Here is a 23,989-nt window from a genome sequence, read left to right as displayed (position 1 = left end):
GGGGAGGCCCGACGCTGGAGTGGTTGGCGCCACTCCGCTACGCCGGGACCCTCCGCCCCGCCGGGTAGGGGAGAATTCCGCCCCATGTTCCTAAACCTCCCCACATCCTGCTCCCATGTCCTAAACAATGAATCTAAGCCAGTCGGCACAAATCTATGAGGCGGGAATCATTCTGAGACTAAGTGTTGACGCCGACACAGAATTAATGGACTTTCACGACAGCAAAACTGGTGCTGAACCTGGATCAATTCAGCAATTGTGGAGAGGCTCGCACTGACGTCACATTGAACACAATCGATTCTAATGAAAAACGGTACGGGATTCGCCGGGCCCATGATTGACACTCGGGAGGCTGACAAGCTGCAGCCACATATACACATTACACTCCCCCACGCACACCTATCCCAGCCAACAAGATGGAACTGGTTGTGCTGGAGCTTGTCCATACAGCTGATGGGTCAGCTGGGGCCAGAGGGCACCTAGGGGGGCTGGCCTGGAGGGACACCTATATAACCCGTGGCCCTAATATCACAGTGAGCCATCTGTGGCGTGCGCAGCTGCATGGCTACCTTTCCGGCTACAGCAATAGTGTCCTTCCACCCCGATCTCAGAGCCCCGTCCAGCTGCCCGCCCCCCACCCAACCCTGGCAGAATCCCCTGGCCAGCAGCACAACTGTCAGCAAACTATGGCGACGTTGGACATTTTCCATACCCTCTCTGTCTCCCCCAGCAGCCATGATGCCGGCTTCATGATTTTTAAAAGCACAAGTGAACCATGCCACTGGGAACTCGGCCCCTAGAGGCAGAGCATCGCAAAGGCCCCGGATAATACTGGGTCAGGCCCGCTATTGATATGTAATCGGTGTTTATTGTACGTGCATTCCGGTGCGCATTGTCGCTATTGTCGAGGTGACAGAGAATAGCGATTTGGCGTCAAATCGATACCCACTGCGATTTTAGCGTCAGAACCTATTCTCCGTCCGATCGCGTATCATGATTTTGCCATCATCAATAGAGAATCCCGCCCATAGTTCCTGCAAACTGGAGCCAGGAATGTCAAAGAGCCCAGTTTGAAATGCTCCTGAACTGATTCCAAATCCTCAAAGTGACTATCACCACCGAGCCCAAAGAGAATCTAACAGGGGAAAACAGGAGTGGTGCAGTAACCCGGGCACTCAGACTTGACCCTATGCTCGAAACCTCCTCCATCCATCCTCATACAAAGCCCATGTCCTCGAACCAACCCTGCACCTTATCGATATTTGCCACCCAGTAGTAGAACAAGAGATTGGGTAGTGCCAACCCCCTCCCGGCTAACTATTCCTTTGCAAAAATGTTGTACAAAATGAGGGGTCTTACCAGCCCAACCAAAAGTATATCAATTTATTAACCTTGCAAAAAAAAAAAGACTTGGGGAGAAAGACTGATAGACACTGGACCAAAAAACAAAACCCTCAGGAGACTATTTATCCTCACCACCTGTGCCCTTCCTGCTGAGGTCAAAGGGAGGGCATCCCACCGTTTCAAATCAGCCTTCACCCCATCCACCAGACGAGACAAGTTAAGTTTATGGAACGTGGCCCAGCCACGGGCCATCCGGATTTCCAGATACCAAAAGCTCGTCTTGGCCGGACGAAATGGCAGCCTCCCCAGACCAGCTCCCCTCCCCGGGGGATTCATTCTTGCCCAGATTCAGCTTGTATCCTGAAAAGGAGCCAAACTTCCTGAGCAACTCATTATCTCCCCCACATGGAGAGTGGGTCCGTGATACATAGAACAAATCGTCTGCATATAAGGACACACTCTGCTCGAATCCTCACAACTTTTAAGAAGTATTTAGATGAGCACTTGAAATGCCATTGCATACAAGGCTATGGACCAATGTGCTGGAAAATGTGAATAGAATAGTTAGGTGCTTGATGCTCAACCCAGACGTGATGGACTGAAGGTCCTCTGTCTGTGCTGTAAGACTCTAGGACTTTTATTTAGTTTTTTAAAAAAATAAATGTAAAGGACCCAATTATTTTCTTTTCCAATTAAGGGGCAACTTAGCGTGGCCAATCCACCTAACCTGCACATATTTTGAGTTGTGGGGGTGAGACCCACGCAGACACGGGGAGAATGTGAAAACTCCACACAGACAGTGACCCGGGGCCGGGATCGAACTCGGGTCCTCGGCGCTGTGTGGCAGCAGTGCTAACCACTGCACGACCATGCCACCCTGAGTCTATTTGGTTCTAAAGGTTTTCTCAGTACCAGTCCCCTGTTGATTGTAAATATTTTATATCCCTCCCTCTAACCTCTTCACTGATGTCAAGAATGCAGTGTTCAACCAAATATAATTTTGAGTGTATATCTCCAAAGAGTGGTTCAGCAATGTAAGCTTTCATTGCCTTGTTGCATATGTGTCAGTCTGATTCAGGTTGATGAAGGGGGGCCAGTGGACATGGTTTATTTGTACTTTCAGAAGGCTTTTGACAAAGTCCCACATACGAGATTAGCGTATAAAATTAAAGCGCCTGGGATTGGGGGTAGTGTATTGAAATGGATAGAAAACTGGTTGGCAGGTAGGAAATAAACGGGTCTTTTTCCAAATGGTAGGCAGTAACTAGTGGGATACTGCAGGGATCGGTGCTGGAACCCCAGCTATTCACTATATATGACCAGAGATATAGATGGATTGGTGGAGTGGGTGATAAAGTGGCAGATGGATTTTAATAGAGAAGTGTGAGGTCATGCATTTAGGGAGGTCAAACAGTCATAGTACACAATAAATGGGAATATACTAAGAGAGGTAGATGAGGTGAGAGATCTTGGCATACAAGTACACGGGTCCCTAAAGACAGCAGTTCAAGTAGACAAGCTTGTTAAGAAAGTATATGGAATGCTGTCCTTCTTTGGTAGAGGTATAGAATATAAAAGTAAGGATATAATGTTGGAATTGTATCAGACACTGGTGAAGCCACAACTGGAGTATTGTGGGCAGTTCTGGCCAAAACATTACAGGAAGGATGTAATTGCTGTGGACAGAGTGCAGAGGAAGTTTCCAAGAATTTTGCCAGGGGCTGGTTTAGCACAGTGGGCTAAACAGCTGGCTTGTAATGCAGAACAAGGCCAGCAGCACGGGTTCAATTCCCATACCGGCCTCCCCAAACAGGTGCCGAAATGTGGCAACTAGGGGCTTTTCACAGTAACTTCATTGAAACCTACTTGTGACAATAAGCAATTATTATTATAGAAAAGTGTAGCTACGAGGAGAGATTGGATAGGTTGGGTTTATTTTCCTTGGTACAAAGAATGCTGAGGGGCGACTTAATTGAGGGGAAGAGATAGAGTGGCAGGATAAAATTGTTTCAACCTCTTGAAGAATTCCAGTACATCTGTCAAGTATAAAATCCCTATTATAAATCCATGCTTCTAAATCCATGCTTCTAAATCCATGCTTCTAAATCCATGCTTCTAAATCCTGTCTGATTCTGAGACTGTTTTCCAAGTGCTATAAAATCCTTGAAATGGATTCTAGAATTTTCCCTGCTACCAATGTCAAGCTTACAGGTCTATCAATCTCTATCCTGTCCAGTTCCCTTTTTAAATTGTGAAGTACTCTGGGATGTAGATTCTCAGGCCCACGGGATTTATCGGTCTTCAATTCCATCAATTTTCCCAATGCCATTTCTCTGCTAATACTGATATCCTACAGTTCCCTCTCACTAAACACTGTGGGCGAGATTCTCCGCAAATGCGGAGAAGGGTAAAGGCTGCCATGGGACAGGCCGTGACCTACGGCAGCCTTCACGCCCACTTCCGGAGCCGATTCTCCCCCCCGGGCAGGGCTAGGAGCGCGGCCCCGTGCGTCACGGCGGCGCGGCCTTGACGACGGTCATCAAGGCCACACGTCAAGCGTCACACCGGCTGAGAAGGCTGATGACGTCGTCCGCGCATGCGCAGGTTGGACAACGCCAACCCGCGCATGCGCAGTTGCCGTCTTTTCGCTCAGCCACCCGGCAAGACGTGGCGGCTTGATCTTGCGGGGCGGTGGAGAGAAAAGAGTTACGGACGCACGGCCCGCGATCGGTGGGCACCGATCACGGGCCTCTGCCCCCCTTGGCACGGACGTGGTACTGCCGTGCCAATCGGGCCCCCAGATGCCCCAAACGGGCATCTGGCGCCTGTTTCACGACGGCAGCGAGCAGGTGTGTTCGCTGCCGTGTTGAAACGGGCGTGAAGGCCCGGCCGCTCGGCCCATCGGCCTCGGAGAATCGTCGCTCGCCGTAAAAAATAGTGGGAGGGTGTGAAAAATGTCGGGAGGCCCTCCCGTTATTCTCCCACCCGCGTGGGGGGTGGAGAATCGTGCCCTGTGTTCCCTAAAATGTCTGGTCTTATTTGTGTCCTCCTTTGTGAAGACGAACTAAAGTAGGTATTTAGTTGGCCAGCCATTTCTTTGTTCCCTGTTTCTGACTGTAAAGGACCTGCATTTCTCTTCACCAATCTTTTTCTCTTCACATACCTACAGAAAGTTTTTACCATCAGTTTTATGTTTCCCATATTTACTCTCTGAATTGGCCCTCCTTTGCTGAATTCTAAACTGCTGCCAATCCTCAGACCTGTTGTGTCAGAACTATGCCAGTACTCTATTGATTCCCCCAAAATAACTTTCTGTTGAAATGTTGCCTTTGTTCAAATTTCGCATTTAAAGCAAAGATCCATTTTTCACATCAATAGAGTGGCTGAGTGGGGATTTAGTTTCTTCGGTAATATGTCATGAAAATGTCAAATTACAAGAATTTATGCTAAATATTTTCATTTTATTGCAAGAACCCTGTTCAAATAGGCTGAGCTGGCACTGTTTTCACGGACGTGATTGGGCCGTTGTTTCCCGGTGTGGGTATTGGTGGGTGCAGCGGCATGGGCGGGGGGAGGGGGCCCTCCCATACTGCATTTGAGCTGGGGGGTAGATCGGGAATTGGGACGGCATTTAAAAATGGCGTCCCGATCTCTTGTTTGGGGCAGCATGGTAGCATTGTGGATAGCACAATCGCTTCACAGCTCCAGGGTCCCAGGTTCGATTCCGGCTTGGGTCACTGTCTGTGCGGAGTCTGCACATCCTCCCCGTGTGTGCGTGGGTTTCCTCCGGGTGTTCCGGTTTCCTCCCACAGTCCAAAGATGTGCAGGTTAGGTGGAATGGCCATGATAAATTGCCCTTAGTGTCCAAAATTGCCCTTAGTGTTGGGTGGGGTTGCTGGGTTATGGGAATAGGGTGGAGGTGTTAACCATGGGTAGGGTGCTCTTTCCAGGAGCCGGTGCAGACTCGATGGGCCGAATGGCCTCCTTCTGCACTGTAAATTCTATGTAAACTATGTATGTAAATTTATGCATCCAGCCAAAGAATTAGTTGTATTGCAGCACAATCAGGGTAACTAACTGTCCTGGGCTTCTGGGAGTGTCCCAGAATTTGGTTTCCCGTCCTGAAGACAGCTTTCTCGGATGCTGTTTGTCCCGGATCCCTCCAGGCAGCATGCGCATGCTTGGCCACAAGGGGACAGCAGCACTGGCCAGCACACTGTTATGAGAGTTGGACAGCTTCGCCAAGTGGGTGCTTGGGATGTATGCAGTAGCACACACACCTGTGGCAGCAGCACTCAGGCCTGACCCAGGGAGGGTGGGTGGTCTGAAGTTGATTCCAACGGCGGCAGCACTCTCACACCTAGGTCTGGAGAGGGGTCGGGTCTGGCATAGACCTTGGGGGGGGGGGGGGGGGGGACGGGTCAGGCATGGAGGGTGAGCAGGGACCTCAGGCAGGCCTGAAGGGGTTAGGGGATCCAAGAAGGTCTGAGGAGGGGAGTCCAACAGGACTGAAGGGGGTGGCGTCCATGCAGGCTGCTCCTCTGGTGTCATTAAGAACCCCACTCCCACATCGCCCTTCTGGTCTTGTCAGAAACCACACACTCACTCCTTTAGTCTTGTCAGCACCTCCATTCTTGTGACCCCTCCCTTTCTCCAGTCTTGTCAGCATTTCCCCCATCCGCCTCAGTGTTGGTCACCCTGAATTTTACACTCTATCCAAAGTCAGAGACAGGGACTTTGCACCCAAGTTCGCCACAGGTGCAAATGCTGACGTGCGTGCAAAATGGTACAGAAGTAAATAAACCGGGAATCTCACCGGCGAGATCTTACTTCTAGAACCCACCCACCCCGCCAGTGACATAATGAGGCTCCCACCCAGAGACATTGGAAAATGCATTTAAATTAATTATAATATCACTAAAGGGCTTCCCCGCTCTATTTTACCCCCCCAGAAATCTCCCCTCTCAAATGACAACCAGGCAAAAGGAATCTGCTGAGGGCAAGTACAGGGACATGTATGGGCATTGCCAGGGTTCCCGATGTTGCTGGCTTTTTCTGGCCCTGCCCCACCAGCCTGATGACATGACAACGTGTCTAGATTATTTTTCATCCAAATGCTGCACAATATGCTGAGGAAAGCCAGCTATGTTGCCCGCAAGCATCATGTCACTTTTCTCGCCTGAGCCAGCACTCGGATGAGAAAAATAGAAAATCCCATCCATAGTCTTGAAAATGTGTTCAGCAAACCTGTTTGCCGTGACATTGATTCGCCATGTGTGAAGGACAACATCACACATTTATGTATCTTTGACATCATTATACTGTATTCTTGAAAAAAATTAAGGTTTATCAAAATGTTTCCATACAAGTAGAACCAAAGTATGTATTTAGATAAGCAAAGGTTAAAGAATATCATCACATTTCATCATGTTTAGCAAAAGACTTGGCATAATTACTTAGTTATTGGAAATTTAGTAGCAAAATATATTATTTGCTGTTGATCTTTAATTGAAAAACTCAACAAGAGCATTTTCCACCTCTTTCAGAAGGTGTTGACTCCTTGCTTGGGTGCTGTTCCACTGATAGTTACTGGCTTGTACCTCACCTAAGTGACTACTTTTCATGTGTGAACCTCAATAGTCCAAAGATCTGCAGGTTAGGTGATAGGGCGGGGGGAGTGGGCCTAGGTAGGGTGCTCTTTCAGAAGGTCAGTGCAGATTCAATGGGCCAAATGGCCTCCTTCCGCACTGTAGGGATTCTATGGATAGTGAGTGTTAGCAAACTAGTCAACCAGCAAAGGCATCACATAAAAAATTATTCTGTTGTTACCTTGAGTGATGTTTGCACCAAGACCAGTTAGTAGCACCCCAGATGGTGCCCTGGTTGTCATGCCAACAACACAGGAAGTGATGATAAACTCTGACATCTTCCTGATGTGTTTGACCCAAATGTCTTACTGCTTTAACGAGCTGAACCAAAGGGGAATTTCCTGAACCAACCTTGTAAAATGAAGAACATTCCTCATAAAACTCAGGAATGATTTCAAGCTTCAGCTAGATCATTTACTTTTTGTTTTGAAAATATTTTTATTTGGTTTTTAATATTTTAACATTTTATACATAAAACAAAACAATACAAAACAACAAGAACACTGAAACCCACCCCCATTCTACCAATTAACACCCTAATACCTCAAAGAATATCCCCCCATGCCTATTCCCCCCCCCCCCCCCCCCCCCCCCCCCCCCCCGCCCCCCAGCAGCTGACGGTAACCAACTCTCGAAAGTGAATAATAAACAGACAGAATCTCTTGTGGAACCCCTCAGTCGTCCCCTTCAGGTTAACTTAACCTTTTCCAAATACAGGAACTCCATCAGGTCCTCAAACCAAACAGAGGCACAGGATGGAGTGGCTGATCGCCACCCCAACGGGACCCACCTATCAGCGAGGCGAAGGCTAAAACATTTGTCCCCGCTACTGTCTGCGTGGTGCTGATAAAGGAACCTCAAAATTTCTCCAACTTCGAGCAGGGCCAGAAGATATGTACATGGTTGGCCGGACCTCTCCCAACACCGCTCGCAAGTTTCCTCCGCCCCCTCAAACAACAGGCTCATTGTCGACCTCATCAGGTGTGCTTTGTGCTCCACCTTTAACTGTAGTAACTCCAGCCTCTTACACGAGGCGTCTATCCTCCACAACACCTTACACCACAACCCCTCCTCCAATGCCACCCTAACTCCTCCTCCCACTTGGCTTTCACCCCCTCCAGCGACACCATATTAGATAATCTATGATCTGGATCAGTGTGGGAAGCTGCAGCAAAGGTATTTCAATTTTAAGTGAGTGCGCCAAAGGTTTCTCAGGACATAAATACCAGAAAATATCAACCAACATTATCCAAAAGCAGAATTAACATTCACATAGGTGCCAATGACACCCTGTTTTACTTCACCATCTCTTTTGACTATTTCACTGTTGCTAAATTATCAGACTATTTAACTGCAACCAATATTGGATGAGTAGAAGTTTCTTTCAAGTAAATATTAGGAAGAATGAATCCATTGTTTTTGGTCCCTGCACCAAACTTTGTTCCCTAGCTACCCACTCCATCCCTCTTTCTGGCAACAGTCTCAAATTAACTCAGTCTGCTCACAACCTTGGGGCATAATTTTCCAAAAATTGCGGAGTGCAGGCGAGGAAAGCAGTGTGAAACTTGCTGGTTTCATCGCTGCCTTTTCTAGCCAGATCAAACGGCGCTGTGCATTTTCATAGTGCTGGCGAGGATTACGCAGGCAGCTGGGGGAGAGGGTGTGTGGCCTAAACCCTTCGGCAGAGCCAGGATTGAGAGATTGGGGTGCCATTTTTCAAGGGCAAATTCAAATTAACGACCACCCTCCCCCGTCTTCACTGGCATTGGGGCATTGGAGGCCCCTCTTCCCTGAATATTAAAATCCATGTAAATGCTTGATAGTGAGGTTCATGCTGTCTCTAGTGTGAATCTGAGTATATCCCGGCAGGGGGTGGGGAAGATTTCAAAGGGATATTTCCCTGTGCAAATCCCATTATGGGCCTCTCACGAGAGTTAGTGGCCGTAATGGGATTTGCATCTGCGGTGAACAGTATCGGAAAATCTCCCTCTCAGTATCACGTTTGATGCCAAGTTGAGCTTCTGACCCTATCTAGGAGTTAGCAATAAGACTGGCTATTTCCACCTTCGTAACATTCCCCACTTTGCCCTTGCCTCAGCTCTTCGGCTGCTGAAACCCTCGCAAATGCCTTTGTTGCCTCTAGACTCAACGATTTAAACACCCCCCACCCCCCACGCCCCCGTTGGTTGCCCGCATTCTAACCTCTGTCCAGTTTGAGGTCATTGAAAACTCTGCTGCTCGTCTTTTAACTTGCAGCAAGTTCACTGACCTGCTTTGGCTCTGAATTAAGAAATGTTTGATTTTTAAATTCTCATTCTTATTTTCAAATCCCTCTTTAATAAGTACGTGATGAGTCCACACCAAGTAAAATAAAGAAATGTCGTTTTATTTACAACACAATATATACACTGCCCATTAGATCCTACCCGGCTCCTGTTCTGATTGGTGTCATACTGGCCCACTGTTATAATCCTACAGGAGGCCCAGGGAGCTGCAACCTCAGAGTTCCTGTGCCTTACCTGAGTACGATTTACCCAGATGATGGGGGCGGGGCTACCCTCCCTTTTCCTAGGACTGCTGGGACATAAATACCCCAGCCTGGGTGTTGGCCAGTGTGGGACACCCTTCGGAGAGTAGGAGGTGCAAAATAGTAAGGAGAATAAATAAAAATTTATCTGAAGTCATCACTTCCAAGTGGTCGTTTGCCTAAGTATTTACACCAACCTTGTGTACAAAGATTAAGAGAGATCCCCTGCCCCTAGTGGGAGAGACCATGGACAGGATTCTCCAAGCCATCGCACCGAAATCGCGTTCAGCGGGGGGACAGAGAATGGGGCGTCAGACTCGCGTTCTGGTCTAACGCCTTCCCCCGATTCTCTGCGGACCGGAGAATCGCTGCCAGTTGCGGGCAACGCGGCACCAGTCGAGGCCATTGAAAAAGGCCGCCCTGGTTGGGAGGCGGGGGATCCGTCACCGGGGGGTCTCCAGGACGTCCAGGCTCGCAATCAGAGACCACCGATCGGCAGGTACGGGTGATCTGGGGGTGGCCTATATTGTTGGGGCCGGATTGCTGTGTGGGTCTGCCGTGTTGCGCAGGGCCACCACCACAGGCAGCCGCCACGCGGACCTGCAGCTGGATATGCAGGGCCCCGTATCGGCAGCCAGAGCTGCGTTGACTACTCCGGGGCCCTGCAAGCCCACTTCAAAACGGAGAATCACTCTGGACTTCTGGAAAAAAAGTCCAGAGTGATTTGCTCCCGTTTTCTCGCGGACGTGGGGACATCGCTCCGTTTTCAGAGAATTCCGCCCCTTATTCTGAAAGGACCACAGGAAAGATAATCATGCCTACCCTATAGGTCCCGTGTGGGCTATTACACCGTGCTGCAATAATGTCTCCTCCACTTCCTTCAGCGCCTCCCCTTGCTCCCGTACCTTCGCCACTGCACTCGCCACCGCCGTCGTCACCGGGGAAATCGCCTCCTCCACCAGCACACTCAAAACCTCCCTCATCTCCTTCCTCATCGCCTTCAGGTGTTTTGTAAACTGCCTTTCGAATTCTGCAGCCATTACCTTGGTTATTTCTTCAGCCTTCAGCAATGCGGCCTCCCCTGGTGCTCCAGCCTCCTTTTTCCCTAGTGACCCCATGGTGACCTCTCCACTCCCCGACGGGCCCTCAGCTGTTCTTTTACCGGCCGTTTTCTTGCTAATCCTGGACATCTTCTTCTCCGTGCCTTCTCCCTGCCTTTGATGCCTCCGTGGACCCTGGGACCGGGCTTAAAGCCCCGAAAATGCCGTTCCCGATCGGGAGCCCTCCGTTGCACAGCCACCTCCCGCCCGCAGTCACCAGAAGTCCTAAAACATTATACTTAATGTGCTTTCAGATCATTTTGCAAGCATACAGACCTGTCCTCTTCAATGATCATTTATTTTCCCCCTTTACTAGGATGGAATCGACAGAGAAGTGTGAAGCAGTTATCGCACATTTTAATGGCAAATTTATTAAGACCCCGCCTGGTGTCCCTGGTAAGTTTTGATTACCTTTCCTTTAACGACTGAGGATGTGGATTGTTGGAACCGATTGCTTTGCTGATCGCAACAATGGAAAAATGCATGAAATGTGATTGTTTCTGAGAAAACTGATGCACACTGGAATTGTTGGTTTGTAGTGTTTCAATGATATGTACAAAATGGAGAAGGATTGTATTGCACAACCTGGAGGAAGTAAGTTTGATGAAGAAGTCCAACCTTCCTGTGGAATGCAATTAAATCAGAATTTCATAGGTTTCAGCCATACACGTCTTGATCGCATAATCTAGATTGACACTTTCATGTATTGCTGAAGAAATTGTATATTTTTATGATTAGCTGTAAAATCAAGCTCGGTCAGCTTGTTGAAGTGGATGTAAAATGGTAATTTTTCATAGACATCTCTCAATATCTTGGTCAATATGCATCCCTCAAACAGAAGTACAAAATCTAGTGATTTATTTGCAGACTTTACCGTGTAAAATTGGTGTCACATTTGCCTAAATTACAACAGCGACTGCACTTCACAAGTAATCCATTAGTATTAAAGCACTTGGGAGGTCCTGAGAATGTAGAATGTACCACATAAATTTCTCAAATTCCTTTGCTTCTCAAAGAAGCAGAAAATTGTGCTTATTCTTTTGCTGTTCCAGCTTAGGTGTTTGATTTGCTTTGATTTGATTTATTGTCACATGTACCGAAGTACAATGAAAGGCATTTTTCTGCGGCCGAGTGAACTTACACAGTACGTACATAGTAGACAAAAGAATAATCAACAGAGAACATTGACAAATGGTACATCGACAAACAGTGATTGGTTATAGTGCGTAACAAGGGGACAAACAAAGCAAATACATGAGCAAAAGCAACATAGGGCATTGTGAATAGTGTTCTTACAGGGAACAGATCAGTCCGAGGTGGAGTCGTTGAGGAGTCCTGTAGCTGTGGGGAAGAAACTGTTCCTATGTCTGGATGTACAGGTCTTCACACTTCTGTACTTTCTGCCTGATGGAAGGGTCTGGAAGAAGGCAATGTCTGGGTTGTAGGGGGTCTCTGATAATGCTGTCTGCCTTCCTGAGGCAGCGGGAGGTCTATACAGAATCAATGTGGGGGTGGCAAGCTTGTGTGATGCGTTGGGCTGAGTTCACCGCACTCTGCAGTTTCTTTCGATCTTGGACCGAGCAGTTGGCATACCAGGCAGTGATGCAGCCAGATAGGATGCTCTCTATCGCACATCTGTAGAGGTTTGTGAGAGTCGATGCAGACATGCCAAATTTCTTTAACTTCCGTAGGAAGTAGAGACGTTGTTGGGCTTTCCTGACAGTTGCATCAACGTGAGTGGACCAGGACAGACTGTTGATGATGGTGACCTCCAGGAACTTAAAGCTATCGACCATTTCTACTTTGGAACCATTGATGCAGACGGGAGTGTGTGTCATGCTACGCCTCCTGTATTCGATGATCAGTTCCTTGGTATTACCGACATTTAGAGAGAGGTTTTTGGTACACCATGCAACCAAGTGATTTATCTCCCTCCTGTAGTCTGATTCGTCCTTTTTTGAGATATGCCCCACCGCAGTCGTATCAGCTGCAAACGTCTAGATTGAGTTGGAGTTAAATCTTGCCACACAGTCATGTGCGTATAGGGAGTACAGTAGAGGATTGAGCACACATCCTTGCGGGGCCCCGGTGTTGAGGCCTATTGTGGAGGAGGTGCTGTTTCCTATCCTGACAGATTGTGGTCTGTTGGTGAGGAAATCAAGGATTCAGCTGCACAGGGAGGGGTCAAGTCCAAGATTGAGGAGTTTGGTTATTGTTCTTGTCGTGATAATGGTGTTGAAGGCGGAGCTGTAGTCGATGAACAACAGTCTTACTTGGGTGTCCTTGTTGTTGAGGTGTCCAAGTGATGATTGTAGAGCCAGGGAGATGGCATCTGCTGTGGACCGGTTGCGGTGATAGGCAAACTGCAGTGGATTGGGACTGTCTGGGAGGCTGGCAGTGGTCCGCCTCATGACTAGTCACTCAAAACATTTCATGATAACAGACGTCAGGGCCACGGGTCGGTAGTCGTTGGGGCAGGTTACCTTGTTCTTTTTTGGTATTGGTATTATGGTGGTGCTCTTGAAGGAGGTGGGGACCTCAGAACGGAGGAGTGAAGTGTTGAAGGTATCTGTGAATACACTTGCCAGCTGGTAAGTGCAGGCTCTGAGTGCTCGCCCATGACTCCATTGGGGAACGTCGCTTTCCACGGATTCACTTTCAAGAAGGCAGCTCTTACCTCTTGATGCTGTAATGTTGTATTCACCTTAACTACCACCAAAAACAGAGGTTAGTTAATCTGCTGCCTTCACTACTGCTGGTCTATTGGAATAATAGCCTAGTCTGAGGAGAGAGCACCTTTGTAGGCAGGTTCATGCACTGTGAAAATATGAATATATGTGGGAAATCAGCTATTGCAAAATTGGCAGAATTGTTTAGATTTGCTTGTGGTAATGTGCCACTTTGTGGACACTGGCAGATCATAGATCATAGAATTTACAGTGCAGAAGGAGGCTATTCGTCCCATCGAGTCTGCACCAGCTCTTGGAAAGAGCACCCTACCCAAGGTCAACACCTCCACCCTATCCCCATAACCCAGTAACCCCACTAAGGGCAATTTTGGACACCAAGGGCAATTTATCATGGCCAATCCACCTAACCTGCACATCTTTGAACTGTGGGAGGAAACCGGAGCACCCGGAGGAAACCCACGCACACACGGGGAGGATGTGCAGACTCAGCACAGACAGTAACCCAAGCCGGAATCGAACCTGGGACCCTGGAGCTGTGAAGCCATTGTGCTATCCACAATGCTACCATGCTGCAGAAAGGATATAATAATAATAATCACTTATTGTCACAAGTAGGCTTCAATGAAATTACTGTGAAAAGTCCCTAGTCGCCACATTCCGGCGCCTGTTCGGGGAGGCTGGCACCGGAATTGAACACACGCTGCTGGTCTGCCTTGGTCTGCTTTAAAAGCCAGATATTTAGCCCTGTGCTAAACCAGCCCCTTGGATATTGGAGGGGAGGATGTTACAGTGGGTTATTGATGCCTCTGGTGTTGCTGGAGGTGAGAGAGATATGTTCTGGTGCGGGCTGAATATGGTGCAAAGATGTTATCCTAAATTCTCGTGGTTACTGTGAGTAAATGCCATGTGAAAAGGTGTGCACCATTTTACCATGTTTTCATGGCCTCACCCTTCACTCCCTAGTTGTGCATCTAGGGGCACCAGGTTGAGTCTAATGATCGTGCTGGGCCAGCCACATTATTGTTCTCCTGTTGTAAGGGTCCTTTGTGTTCTGTTTATTCCCTATATCCTCTTGTATTTTTGCTGTTACATTTTTGATCCATGGGTGGTATGATCCATGGATATTTAACGGACCTGTGACTTTAAAGCAAAGCAGCCTGTAAGCAACCTGTGACTTTAATTCAACAGAAGTTTCTGGAAGGCGATGATGTTTTCGGCTGGACATTAGCTGGCATCAATGATGATTCGATTTGATTGATTTGGCTGGTGGCCAATGAATTGGCCCAATAGGCTGTGCTCTATCTGGTAACAGGTGGTGATTGCATCTCAACCCACTGGAATGTTTCTGAGCTTTAAGGGTTGAGTTTTGGTTTCAGTTTGACTGCTGGCAGGCCTGAAGATTCAGGAGTCTGGTAACAGTGGAGAAGAAGCTGTTTTTGAATCTGTCAGTGCGTGTTCACAGATTTGCCCGATGGAAGAGGTCGGAAGAGAGAATAACCCGGTGAGAGGGGTCTTTGATTATGCTGTCCACTTTCACAAGGCAGCGGGAAGTGTATTCTGATCAGTAGATGGGAGACTGGTTCACCTGACAGAGAGGGGAATTGGTAAGAGTCAATGTGAACATGCCGGATTTCCTTAGTTTGCCGAGGAAGTATAGGCGCTATTGTGCTTTCTTGGTTGTAACGTCGCTGTGGGTGGACCAGGACAGATTGTTGGTGACATGCACGTCTAGGAATTTGAAGCCCACAACCATCTCCATCTCAGCACCATTGATGCAGGCAGGGGTGTGTATGATACTTCACTTCCTGAAGTCAATGACCAGCTCAAGTTGAGGGAGAGATTGCTGTTGTTACACCACTCCACTAGGTTCTCTATCTCCCTCCTGTGCTCTGATTCATCGCTGTTCGAGATCCGACCCACTATGGTCATGTCATCAGCAAACTTGTAGATGTAGTTGGAGACAGAATTTACCACAGTTTTGTGTGTATAGGAGTATAGTAGGGGCTAAGTACGCAGCCTTGCGGGGCCCCGTTATTGAGGACTATCGTGGAGGAGGTGTTGTTGTTTATCCTTACTGATTGTGGTCTATGGGTCGGGAAATCGAGGATCGAGTTGCAGAGGGAGGAGCTAAATCCTAGGTTTTGGAATTTCGATATGAGCTTGGCTGGGATTATGTTGTTGAGGGCGGAGTTGTAGTAAATAGAGCTGTGCTCCAAACATGAACAGAATAACTGAATGTCAGGGAGAGGTGGTTAGATTCTCTCTTCTTGGAAATGGTCATTGCCCAGTACTTGTGTGGCACAAATGTTACTTAATACTTATCAAGTCAAGCCTGAATATTGTAAAAGTCTTGCTGCATATGGATACAGACTGCTTCAGTGTCTGAGGAATTGAAAATGGTGGTGAACATGTGTAATTATCTGCAAATATCCCACTTCGGACCTTGTGATGGAGGGAAGATAAAACAGCTGAAGATGGTTGTGCATGAGGAAGTCCTGCAGCCAAGGCCCGGGACTGAGATGATTAACCTCCAACAACCACAACCATCTTCCTTTTTGCTAGGTCTGACTGCAACCAGTTGAAAATTCTTCCCTGATTCCCATTGACTTCAGTTTTGCTGGGGTTCCTTAATGTCACATTTGGTCAAATGCTGCTTTGATGTTAAAGCTGTCACTCTCGCCTCACCTCAAGAGTTCAATTCTTTTGTCCATGTTAGGACCAAGGCTCCAATGAGATCAGGATCTGAATGGTCCTGGTAGAACCCAAGACTTTGAGCAGGTAATTGTTAAGTAAATGCTGCTGAGAGCAGTATCAACCACAGTTTCCATCATTTTGTTTATGAGTTAGGGTAGATTGGTAGGGTGCTAATTGGCCACGTTGGATTTGTCCTGCTTTTTATGGACTGGAGATCAGTACCACACACAGTGTGATATTGACCTTTGCGACACATGCCATGTCCGATTACCTTTTAATGCGAAAGAGGAGCCTGCTTTGTCCTCATGATCTCACTTGAATCCAGTTCAAAGGAGCAGAGGGCATATCAAGTGCAGACCAGTTCCAGTTCCTTTGTGCAGTCTTCATCATTATGTAAATGTAAATTCAACTTCACACATGTAGGTCGTCGTGAAGGGCAATAGCAACTAAATGCATGTTTTACTCAGCACTGGATACTCCTGTGAGATACTACACCAGAATGCTGACAGCCTCAAGGGCTGTTGGTCTGTTTTTAACGTGGTATTACAGGTAGCTGCAACAGCAGAGTCTTTTAATTTGGAGTCCGCTCTTAAGTTTTTTTTTTGAAAATATTTTATTAAGGCATTTATAATTTTAACAATTTTAAACATCGGGTTTTGACAAGCCCCCCACCCCCAAACCCTGCTAACAGCTTTGTTTTTCTCAAAGAAGTTGATGAACGGCTGCCACCTTTTGGGCAAACCCCTGCAACGAGCCCCTCAAGGCAAATTTAATTTCCTCGAGTCTAAAAAAACCTTGCCATGTTGCTAACCCATACCCCCGACTTCGGGGGCTCCGAGTCCCTCCAACCTAGTAAGATTAGTCACCAGGGAGGCAAAGGCCAGGACATCGAGCTCTCACCCCCTGGGCTCGTGGGTCTTCGACACACCAAAGATCGCCCCCTCTGGACACGGTACCACCCTCACTTTTAATACCTCTGACATGACGTCAGCAAATCCCTGCCAAAGTCCCCTCGGCCTCAGACATGCCCAAATCATGTGGACATGGTTCGCAGGACCCCCCCCCCGCACAATGCCCACACCTATCCTCCACCCCCTCGAAAAACCTGCTCATCCGGCCCACCGTCATGTGCACCCTGTGGACCATCATAAATTGAATCAGGCTGAGCCTGGCACACGACGAGGACGGATTGACTCGCCTCACTGCCTCCTCCCTTATCCGGCCTTCAACTCCTCACCCAGCTTTTCTTCCCACTTTCTATTCACCTCTCCTATCGGGGCTCCCTCCCACTCCATCAATTCCTTATAGATCTCTGTAACCTTACCTTCCCTACTCCTACTCTCGACCTCACCTAACCCTGTAGCCCCTGGGGAGGCAGATCCGGGAAGGTCGAAACCTGCCTCAGCACAAGGTCCCTCACCTAGAGATACTGGAACACATTCCCACCTGACAACTCAAACTCCTCCTCCAAACTCGGGAAGCCCTCATCAATAAAGAGATCTCCAAACCTCTCAATCCCCGCCAGCTGCCACCCCCGGAACCCCTCCTCCAGCCCCCCGGAGTGGACCGGTGGTTACTACATACTGGTGCCCATACCGACACCCCCTCCAGCCCCATGTGCTGTTGCCACTGTCCCCACACCCTCGGGGCTGCCACTACTACCAGGCTTGTGGAGTACCTGGCCGGCGAGAATGGCAGAGGTGCCGTTAACAGTGTCCCCAAACTCATGTCTTCACATGAGGCCGCCTCAATCCGCTCCGAAACTGACCCCTTCCCCACTACCATTTCCTAACCATCGCTATATTCGCCGCCCAATAATAATTCACAGCCCCACGCCCCCGCTCCACACCCCCGCTCCAGCAGCACCTTCTTCACTGGCGGGGTTTTACCCGCCCAAACAAATCCCGAGATCGCCACATTTTCATTTTTTTTAAATGCCTTGGGGATAAAAGTTGGAAGGCTCTGAAAGACGAAGAAAAACCTTGGGAGTACCATCATTTTCACTGTCCCGCCCCGCCAATTACAGTGGGAACACATCCCACCTCTGAAAGTCCCCGCTTATCTGTTCAACCCAAATTCAGCTTGTGCAGCTGCTCCCATTCCCGTGCCACCGGATACCCAAATATCGAAAGCTGCCCCCTACCACCGTGAATGGCATCTCCCCCAATCTCTTCTCCTGCTCTCTCGCCTGAATCGCAAAGACCTCACTCTCAATCATATTCAATTTATACCCCGAAAACCAACCAAATTCCTCTAATATCCCCAGAATCCCTCGAATCCCCCTCAGCGGGTCTGAAATGTTTAGAAGTAAATCATCCACGTTAAGTGCTCCACTCCCCCGCCCCGTACCATCTCATCGACGATCTCAGTGCCATTGCCAACAGCTAGGGCAAACAGCAGTGGGGAAAGTGGGCACCCCTGCCTTGTCCCCGGTGCAACATAAAACAATCTGAACTCACCCGGTTTGTCCGCACACTCGCCACCGGTGCCTGATAGAACAACCAGACCCAGTCCACAAATCCCTGCCCAAACCCAAACTGCCCCAGGGCTTCCCACAGGTATTCCCACTCCACTCGATCACAGGCCTTCTCTGCATCCATGGCAATCATCACCTCTACCTCTCGTCCCTCTGGAGGCATCATGATCACATTACGTAACCTCCTGATGTTGGCTGCCAGATGCTTCCCCTTCACAAATCCCGTCTGGTCTTCCCTTATTACCCCTGGCACACAATCCTCGATCCTTGAGGCCAAGATCTTAGCCAATTGTTTGGCATCTACATTTAGCAGGGAAATTGGTCTATATGGCCCACATTGTTAGTCCGCTCTAAGTTAATAACTTACTCTGCCGTCTCAACCTGTAAAATAATTTTTCACAAACCACTTCTCTTTCAGAGTCTGAAACTTCTCTCATTTGCCAATCCTTACTTGCATATAACATATGTGGGGCGCGATTCTCCGCCCCCCACGATGGGTCGGAGAATAGCGGGAGGGCCTTCCCGACATTTTTCCCGACCTCCCGCTATTCTCCCCCCCACGGCCGCCCCACGACACGAATTGCTGCTCGCCGTTTTTTACGGCGAGCAGCAATTCTTCCCTAGCCGATGGGCCGATTTCCCAGGCCTTTACGGCCGTTTTCACGAACTCCAACACACCTGCTCTCACAGTTCGTGAAAACGGCCGCAAAGTGCCGTTCTTGAGAACCATGCCACCGATTGGCACGGGCCCGCGATCGGTGGGCACCGATCGCGGGCAGCGGGTCTGAACCCCGCGCACTCTTTGTTCCTCCGCCGCCCCGCTGGATCAGTCCGCGGGGCGGCTGAGGGGCATAACGGCCCGTGCATGCGCGGGTTTCACGCATATGCGTGATGACGTCATCCGCGCACGCGCGGATTGGAGCCGTCCAATGCGCGCATGCGCGGCTGACGTCATTGTTTGCGTCAGCCGCCGTTAACCTTGGCGCGCAGGCTTAGCGAAGTTCGCTAAGCCCGCGATGCCGAGGTTCACGGGGCCCCGCTGCTAGCCCCGACCGGGGAGCAGAATCGGGTCCCGGGAGGGGGCGCGGAGGCTGCCGTGAAACACGGCCAGTTTCACTTCTCCTGCGATCGGGACCTCTGTGGGAATGGCGGGACCAATCGCTCTGCAACCCTCCCAAAATCCATCCGTGGGCCACGACCCTGACTTTGAAAAATTCAGATGTAAAGAGACACCTAATGGTAGACAGGAGATAGAGTTGTGTGGAGAGACTGGAGTAGAAGTCAGCATGGAATTAGTTCCTAGATTGGACTATAGTTTGTACATCTGTTTATACTTGCATATTACCATTAAACACCTTACAACCTGACAAGCCTACTGAGTAAACCCTTACAACCATGCACGCTCCATGTGCCCTCCTTCAGTCCCCAGAACTATATCCTTCAGTCCCCAGAACTATATCCTTCAGTCCCCAGAACTATATCCTTCACACCCCAGAACAATATCCTTCATTCCTTCCTTCCTCATTGGGTTAGAAACATACTGTGTAAGAAAGTTCCCTCTACGCATTTCAGAAATTCTTTACCCTCCTTGCCTTTAACACCATTTCTCCCAGTCCGTATCGGAGTAATTCAAAACCCAGGTGATGGGCCGAATTGTGTGATTCTGTGCTTCAACATGGTATGAGTTTACATAATACTATTTAAAATTTTAAAAAGTAAGATAAAGCCAAATGATTTATTCTGCTTTTAAAATCAGTGAATAGAGAATAATAACTGGCCAAAGAAGGGTAACGATAAGTTTCTTCTGACAAGTAGCGGAAGATGTGAGTAAATATTCTAGTTATCTGCCTGAGAGTTGTGGGGTGCTCAATGATAACCATGCAACATGGACAGCTCACAGGAATCTGATCAGTTTGCAGCATTCTTTTGTCTATACCCTGAATGTTTTCCACAGTACGACTTTACCTCCTGAATGTTTGGAGTTGGCATGAAAAGTTGATTGGCTGCATTAGCATTTTCCTGAGACCAAAAAGGAAAATAGTCAGTTCCGGTTAATCTTGTGGCATGTTATTCCACACAAGTTAGTCAGCATTCATGTGTTCCTCATCAGAAAAGGGTGAATTCCTCCAACATTTGAACGTCAGTGTCCTAGTGTAGGAAATTGGGTCAAAAATTAATGGGTCAGACAATTAGGAAGGATCTAAAAGATTATAGAACATAGAACAGTACAGCACAGAACAGGCCCTTCAGCCCTCAATGTTGTGCCGAGCCATGATCACCCTACTCAAACCCACGTATCCACCCTATACCCGTAACCCAACAACCCCCCCCTTAACCTTACTTTTATTAGGACACTACGGGCAATTTAGCATGGCCAATCCACCTAACCCGCACATCTTTGGACTGTGGGAGGAAACCGGAGCACCCGGAGGAAACCCACGCACACAGGGGGAGGACGTGCAGACTCCACACAGACAGTGACCCAGCCGGGAATCGAACCTGGGACCCTGGAGCTGTGAAGCATTTATGCTAACCACCATGCTACCCTGCTGCCCCTGTTGGGTATTGGTAACCTAGTGCAAGTCGACTAAGGGCACAGGCTTAAACCAATTCAAAATAGAAATTTGGTTCAAATAATATTTGTATTGTCCCTTAAAACGTGAAAGACACACAATATGAATGTGGGAGAAACTCAACTTAGGCCCAAAATGAGTGCAGAATCAGCAGGGTACCTACTCTAGGTGCTGATCTATGCCACTCCAAAGCCCAAATTTGTCTTTTATCCTCAACTAAATGTCACCATTGACCTGTGGGCACCAAACAGCTGTACTTCCTGCTACTCAGACAGTCGGAGTCCGTCAGCAGATTTGGGTCTTGAGCTTGGGGGAAAATGTTGACCGAAGTGCTCGAATGTGCCAATGTGGCTTGATGTCTTTCGTGGATGACGCAGCACTTTTGCTTGTCTTGCAGCCACAAAGGTGAAAACTAAAACACTTTTGCTTTGTTTTGAACATCTTCCAGCAAGCCGATCAAGGACCCATCGAAACAAGGAGTGAGAGTTTGTGTGATGCAAACTCTGCTCACTTCTTAATTTTTACATTCACCCTTGCTGAGTTGCCAGAGTTTCACAGAATCAGAGTACCTCTCCTTTTCAGGTAAGTACCACATTTGAGTGGGTTACCGGTATACAGGATCCACTGCCTCTTCCAAAATCATTTGGAGGCAAGGTTGCGTTGGAAAGCCAACATGCTGTTCAGGGACTCAAAATTAAGGCCTCCCCCACCTCCGGTTCTACCTCTGCAGCAAACAAAAAGTTCAGCCCTGTGTTTAACTCAGAAAATAACAACCATCTGACTTTGAATTTGTCTATTACAAGGATGCAACATGACTAAGCACAAGTAGTGAGGAGATCAGCAATGAAATTTCAAGTGATTTATAAATCCACCCATTCCCCAAGATTTTGTCATTCACATGATGCATGGCACAGGAAATTTAGTAGTGATGTACTACATTATTCCACTGCTAATTTGAAATGCGGTGTCATGTTTTGTACATGCTCTAATGTTAATTTTTAAAACAAAATTTCTGTCTCTACAGCTCCCCTAGAACCTTTGCTATGCAAGTTTGCAGATGGTGGTCAGAAAAAGCGACAAAATCAGAACAAATATGTGCAGAATGGTCGAGCGTGGCATCGAGAGGGCGAGGTGAGACTTGTAAGTCTCAACCAACCAAAATTTGACTCCTCCTCCATCTTAGTAAACTATCCCCTCCATCCTTGTAAACAACCATCTCATCTCTAACATTCCTTTCCTCTCAAGTCCCTGAACGTATTTTTGCCTCCAAAATGATTGATCACACTATCATCCTGCACTCCTCTTCGCCATAACGAGCTGGTTTTTCACAGTAACTTCATTGAAGCCTACTTGTGACAATAAGCGATTATTATTATGGTTGGGCCTACACTCAAAAATTCTATTCTTCGCTATTCATAGTCAAAGAAAAACCTGCAGTGGCTTATCTTCCGATTCTTACAGTTATCTCTGGTATCCCACAAGAACCTATCCTTCACCCTTCCTATTTCTCATCCAAATGCTGACATTCAGTGGCATCATCTAAAAACATGCCAGATTCTAAATGTATGCTAATGACGCCCAGCTCCGCCACCTCTCTTGACGTCTCCATGCTCTCTGATTTGTTTTGCTCTTCTTTCATGGGATATAAGCATCAATGGCTAGGCCAACGTTTTTATTACTCCTCCCTAATTGGCTTTGAGAAGATGGTCGTGAGCCTTGAACTGCCTTGAACTGCTGAAATCCATGCAGTGCACCTACAGTGCTGTTATGAAGAGAATTTGAATTGTCGGACTCTGCCTGGCAACCTTCTGAGGTTGAACCAGGCTGTTCACAACATTACTGTTCCATTTGACCCCGAGATGAGCTTTTGACCATTTATCAATAAGATAATCTTATTTCCATCTCCATAAATCACCCGGCTCTGTTCCTGCCTCAGCTCATCTGATGCTGAAACCCTTAATCAAGTTTTCCTAACTTTAGACATGTGCATTACCCTCGATAAAACACTGCTATCCATGTCCTAATTTGCACCAATTCCTGTTTGTCTATGACTCCTATGTTCACTAACCTACATTGGTTCCTGCTTAAGCAATGCCTTGATCTTAAAATGTTTCTCTGTTTTCAAATCCCTCCATGGCCCCGCCCCTCCCTAACTCTGCAACCTCCTACAACCCTCCAAAATATTTGCATTCTTCTAATTCTGCTCTTTGGAGCATCCCGATTTTAATTACTTTGCCATTGGTAGTCTTGCCTTCAGCTGCGTAGGCCCGAAGCTCTGGAATTCCTTTCCTAAACCTCTCTTCTTCCCTACCTCTGTGAGATCTTCTTAAAACTAACTGTTTGAGCAAACTTTGTGTCCGCTGCCCTGATATTGCCTCGTGTACCTGTGTGAAGCACCTTGGGGTATTTCATTACGTTAAAGGCACCATATAAAAGCAAATTGTTTTTATCCTTTCCATCAGCTGAAAGCCTGCCTTTGGAATTAATATTGATAGTTAAATTGTAGAGTTGAAGATGTGTGTATCATTCAAATTAGATTTATTTGTAATATTTCCCCTCTTAGTGGAGTTGCTTATCAGTAACGTCCAAGTGAGAATAACCCACTAATAAATAACAACCACCTAGAAAGTAATCGTCTTCTTGTGTTCTCTACTTCAAGGCAGATCCTTGGCGATTATTTGCCAAACTATGGCAAAGTCCCAAGGACTGAACTGCATGTATTGGCATTAATTTGATCCACATTCTAGTCAACTGAGATAACTGGCTCCATATTTTATTCAACACTGTTATGTCCAAGAAATGCAGTGCTGTTGTTTTTTTCACATGGACACAAGCTCTGCTTGTAAAATTCATGGGACATTGGCACCAGCACTGGGGAAGGAGGGAGCTGATCCGATGGGATGGTCTTCATCTGAGTCCTGCTGGGACCAGAGACCG

At 47.8% G+C, this 23,989-nt stretch overlaps 1 protein-coding gene across 5 annotated transcripts in view; it reads left to right on the top strand.

The window, feature by feature from the left end:
• Positions 1 to 23,989, top strand: part of LOC119961975 (RNA-binding motif, single-stranded-interacting protein 1-like) — a 320,074-nt gene that overhangs the window by 251,437 nt on the left and 44,648 nt on the right. For 3 of the 5 annotated variants that reach the window (XM_038789649.1, XM_038789652.1, XM_038789651.1), the window contains exons 6-7: positions 10,936 to 11,015; positions 22,077 to 22,192. In XM_038789649.1, the coding sequence (XP_038645577.1) occupies positions 10,936 to 11,015; positions 22,077 to 22,192 (196 nt within the window). The remainder of the gene's footprint in view (positions 1 to 10,935; positions 11,016 to 22,076; positions 22,193 to 23,989) is intronic. The other 2 variants (XM_038789650.1, XM_038789653.1) reach the window with 1 other exon arrangement.

The sequence above is a fragment of the Scyliorhinus canicula genome, chromosome 2, assembly GCF_902713615.1.
Source record: "Scyliorhinus canicula chromosome 2, sScyCan1.1, whole genome shotgun sequence".
Classification (NCBI taxonomy): domain Eukaryota; kingdom Metazoa; phylum Chordata; class Chondrichthyes; order Carcharhiniformes; family Scyliorhinidae; genus Scyliorhinus; species Scyliorhinus canicula.
Note: the sequence above shows the minus strand (reverse complement) of the source record. Positions and strands in the feature narration are given on the sequence as shown.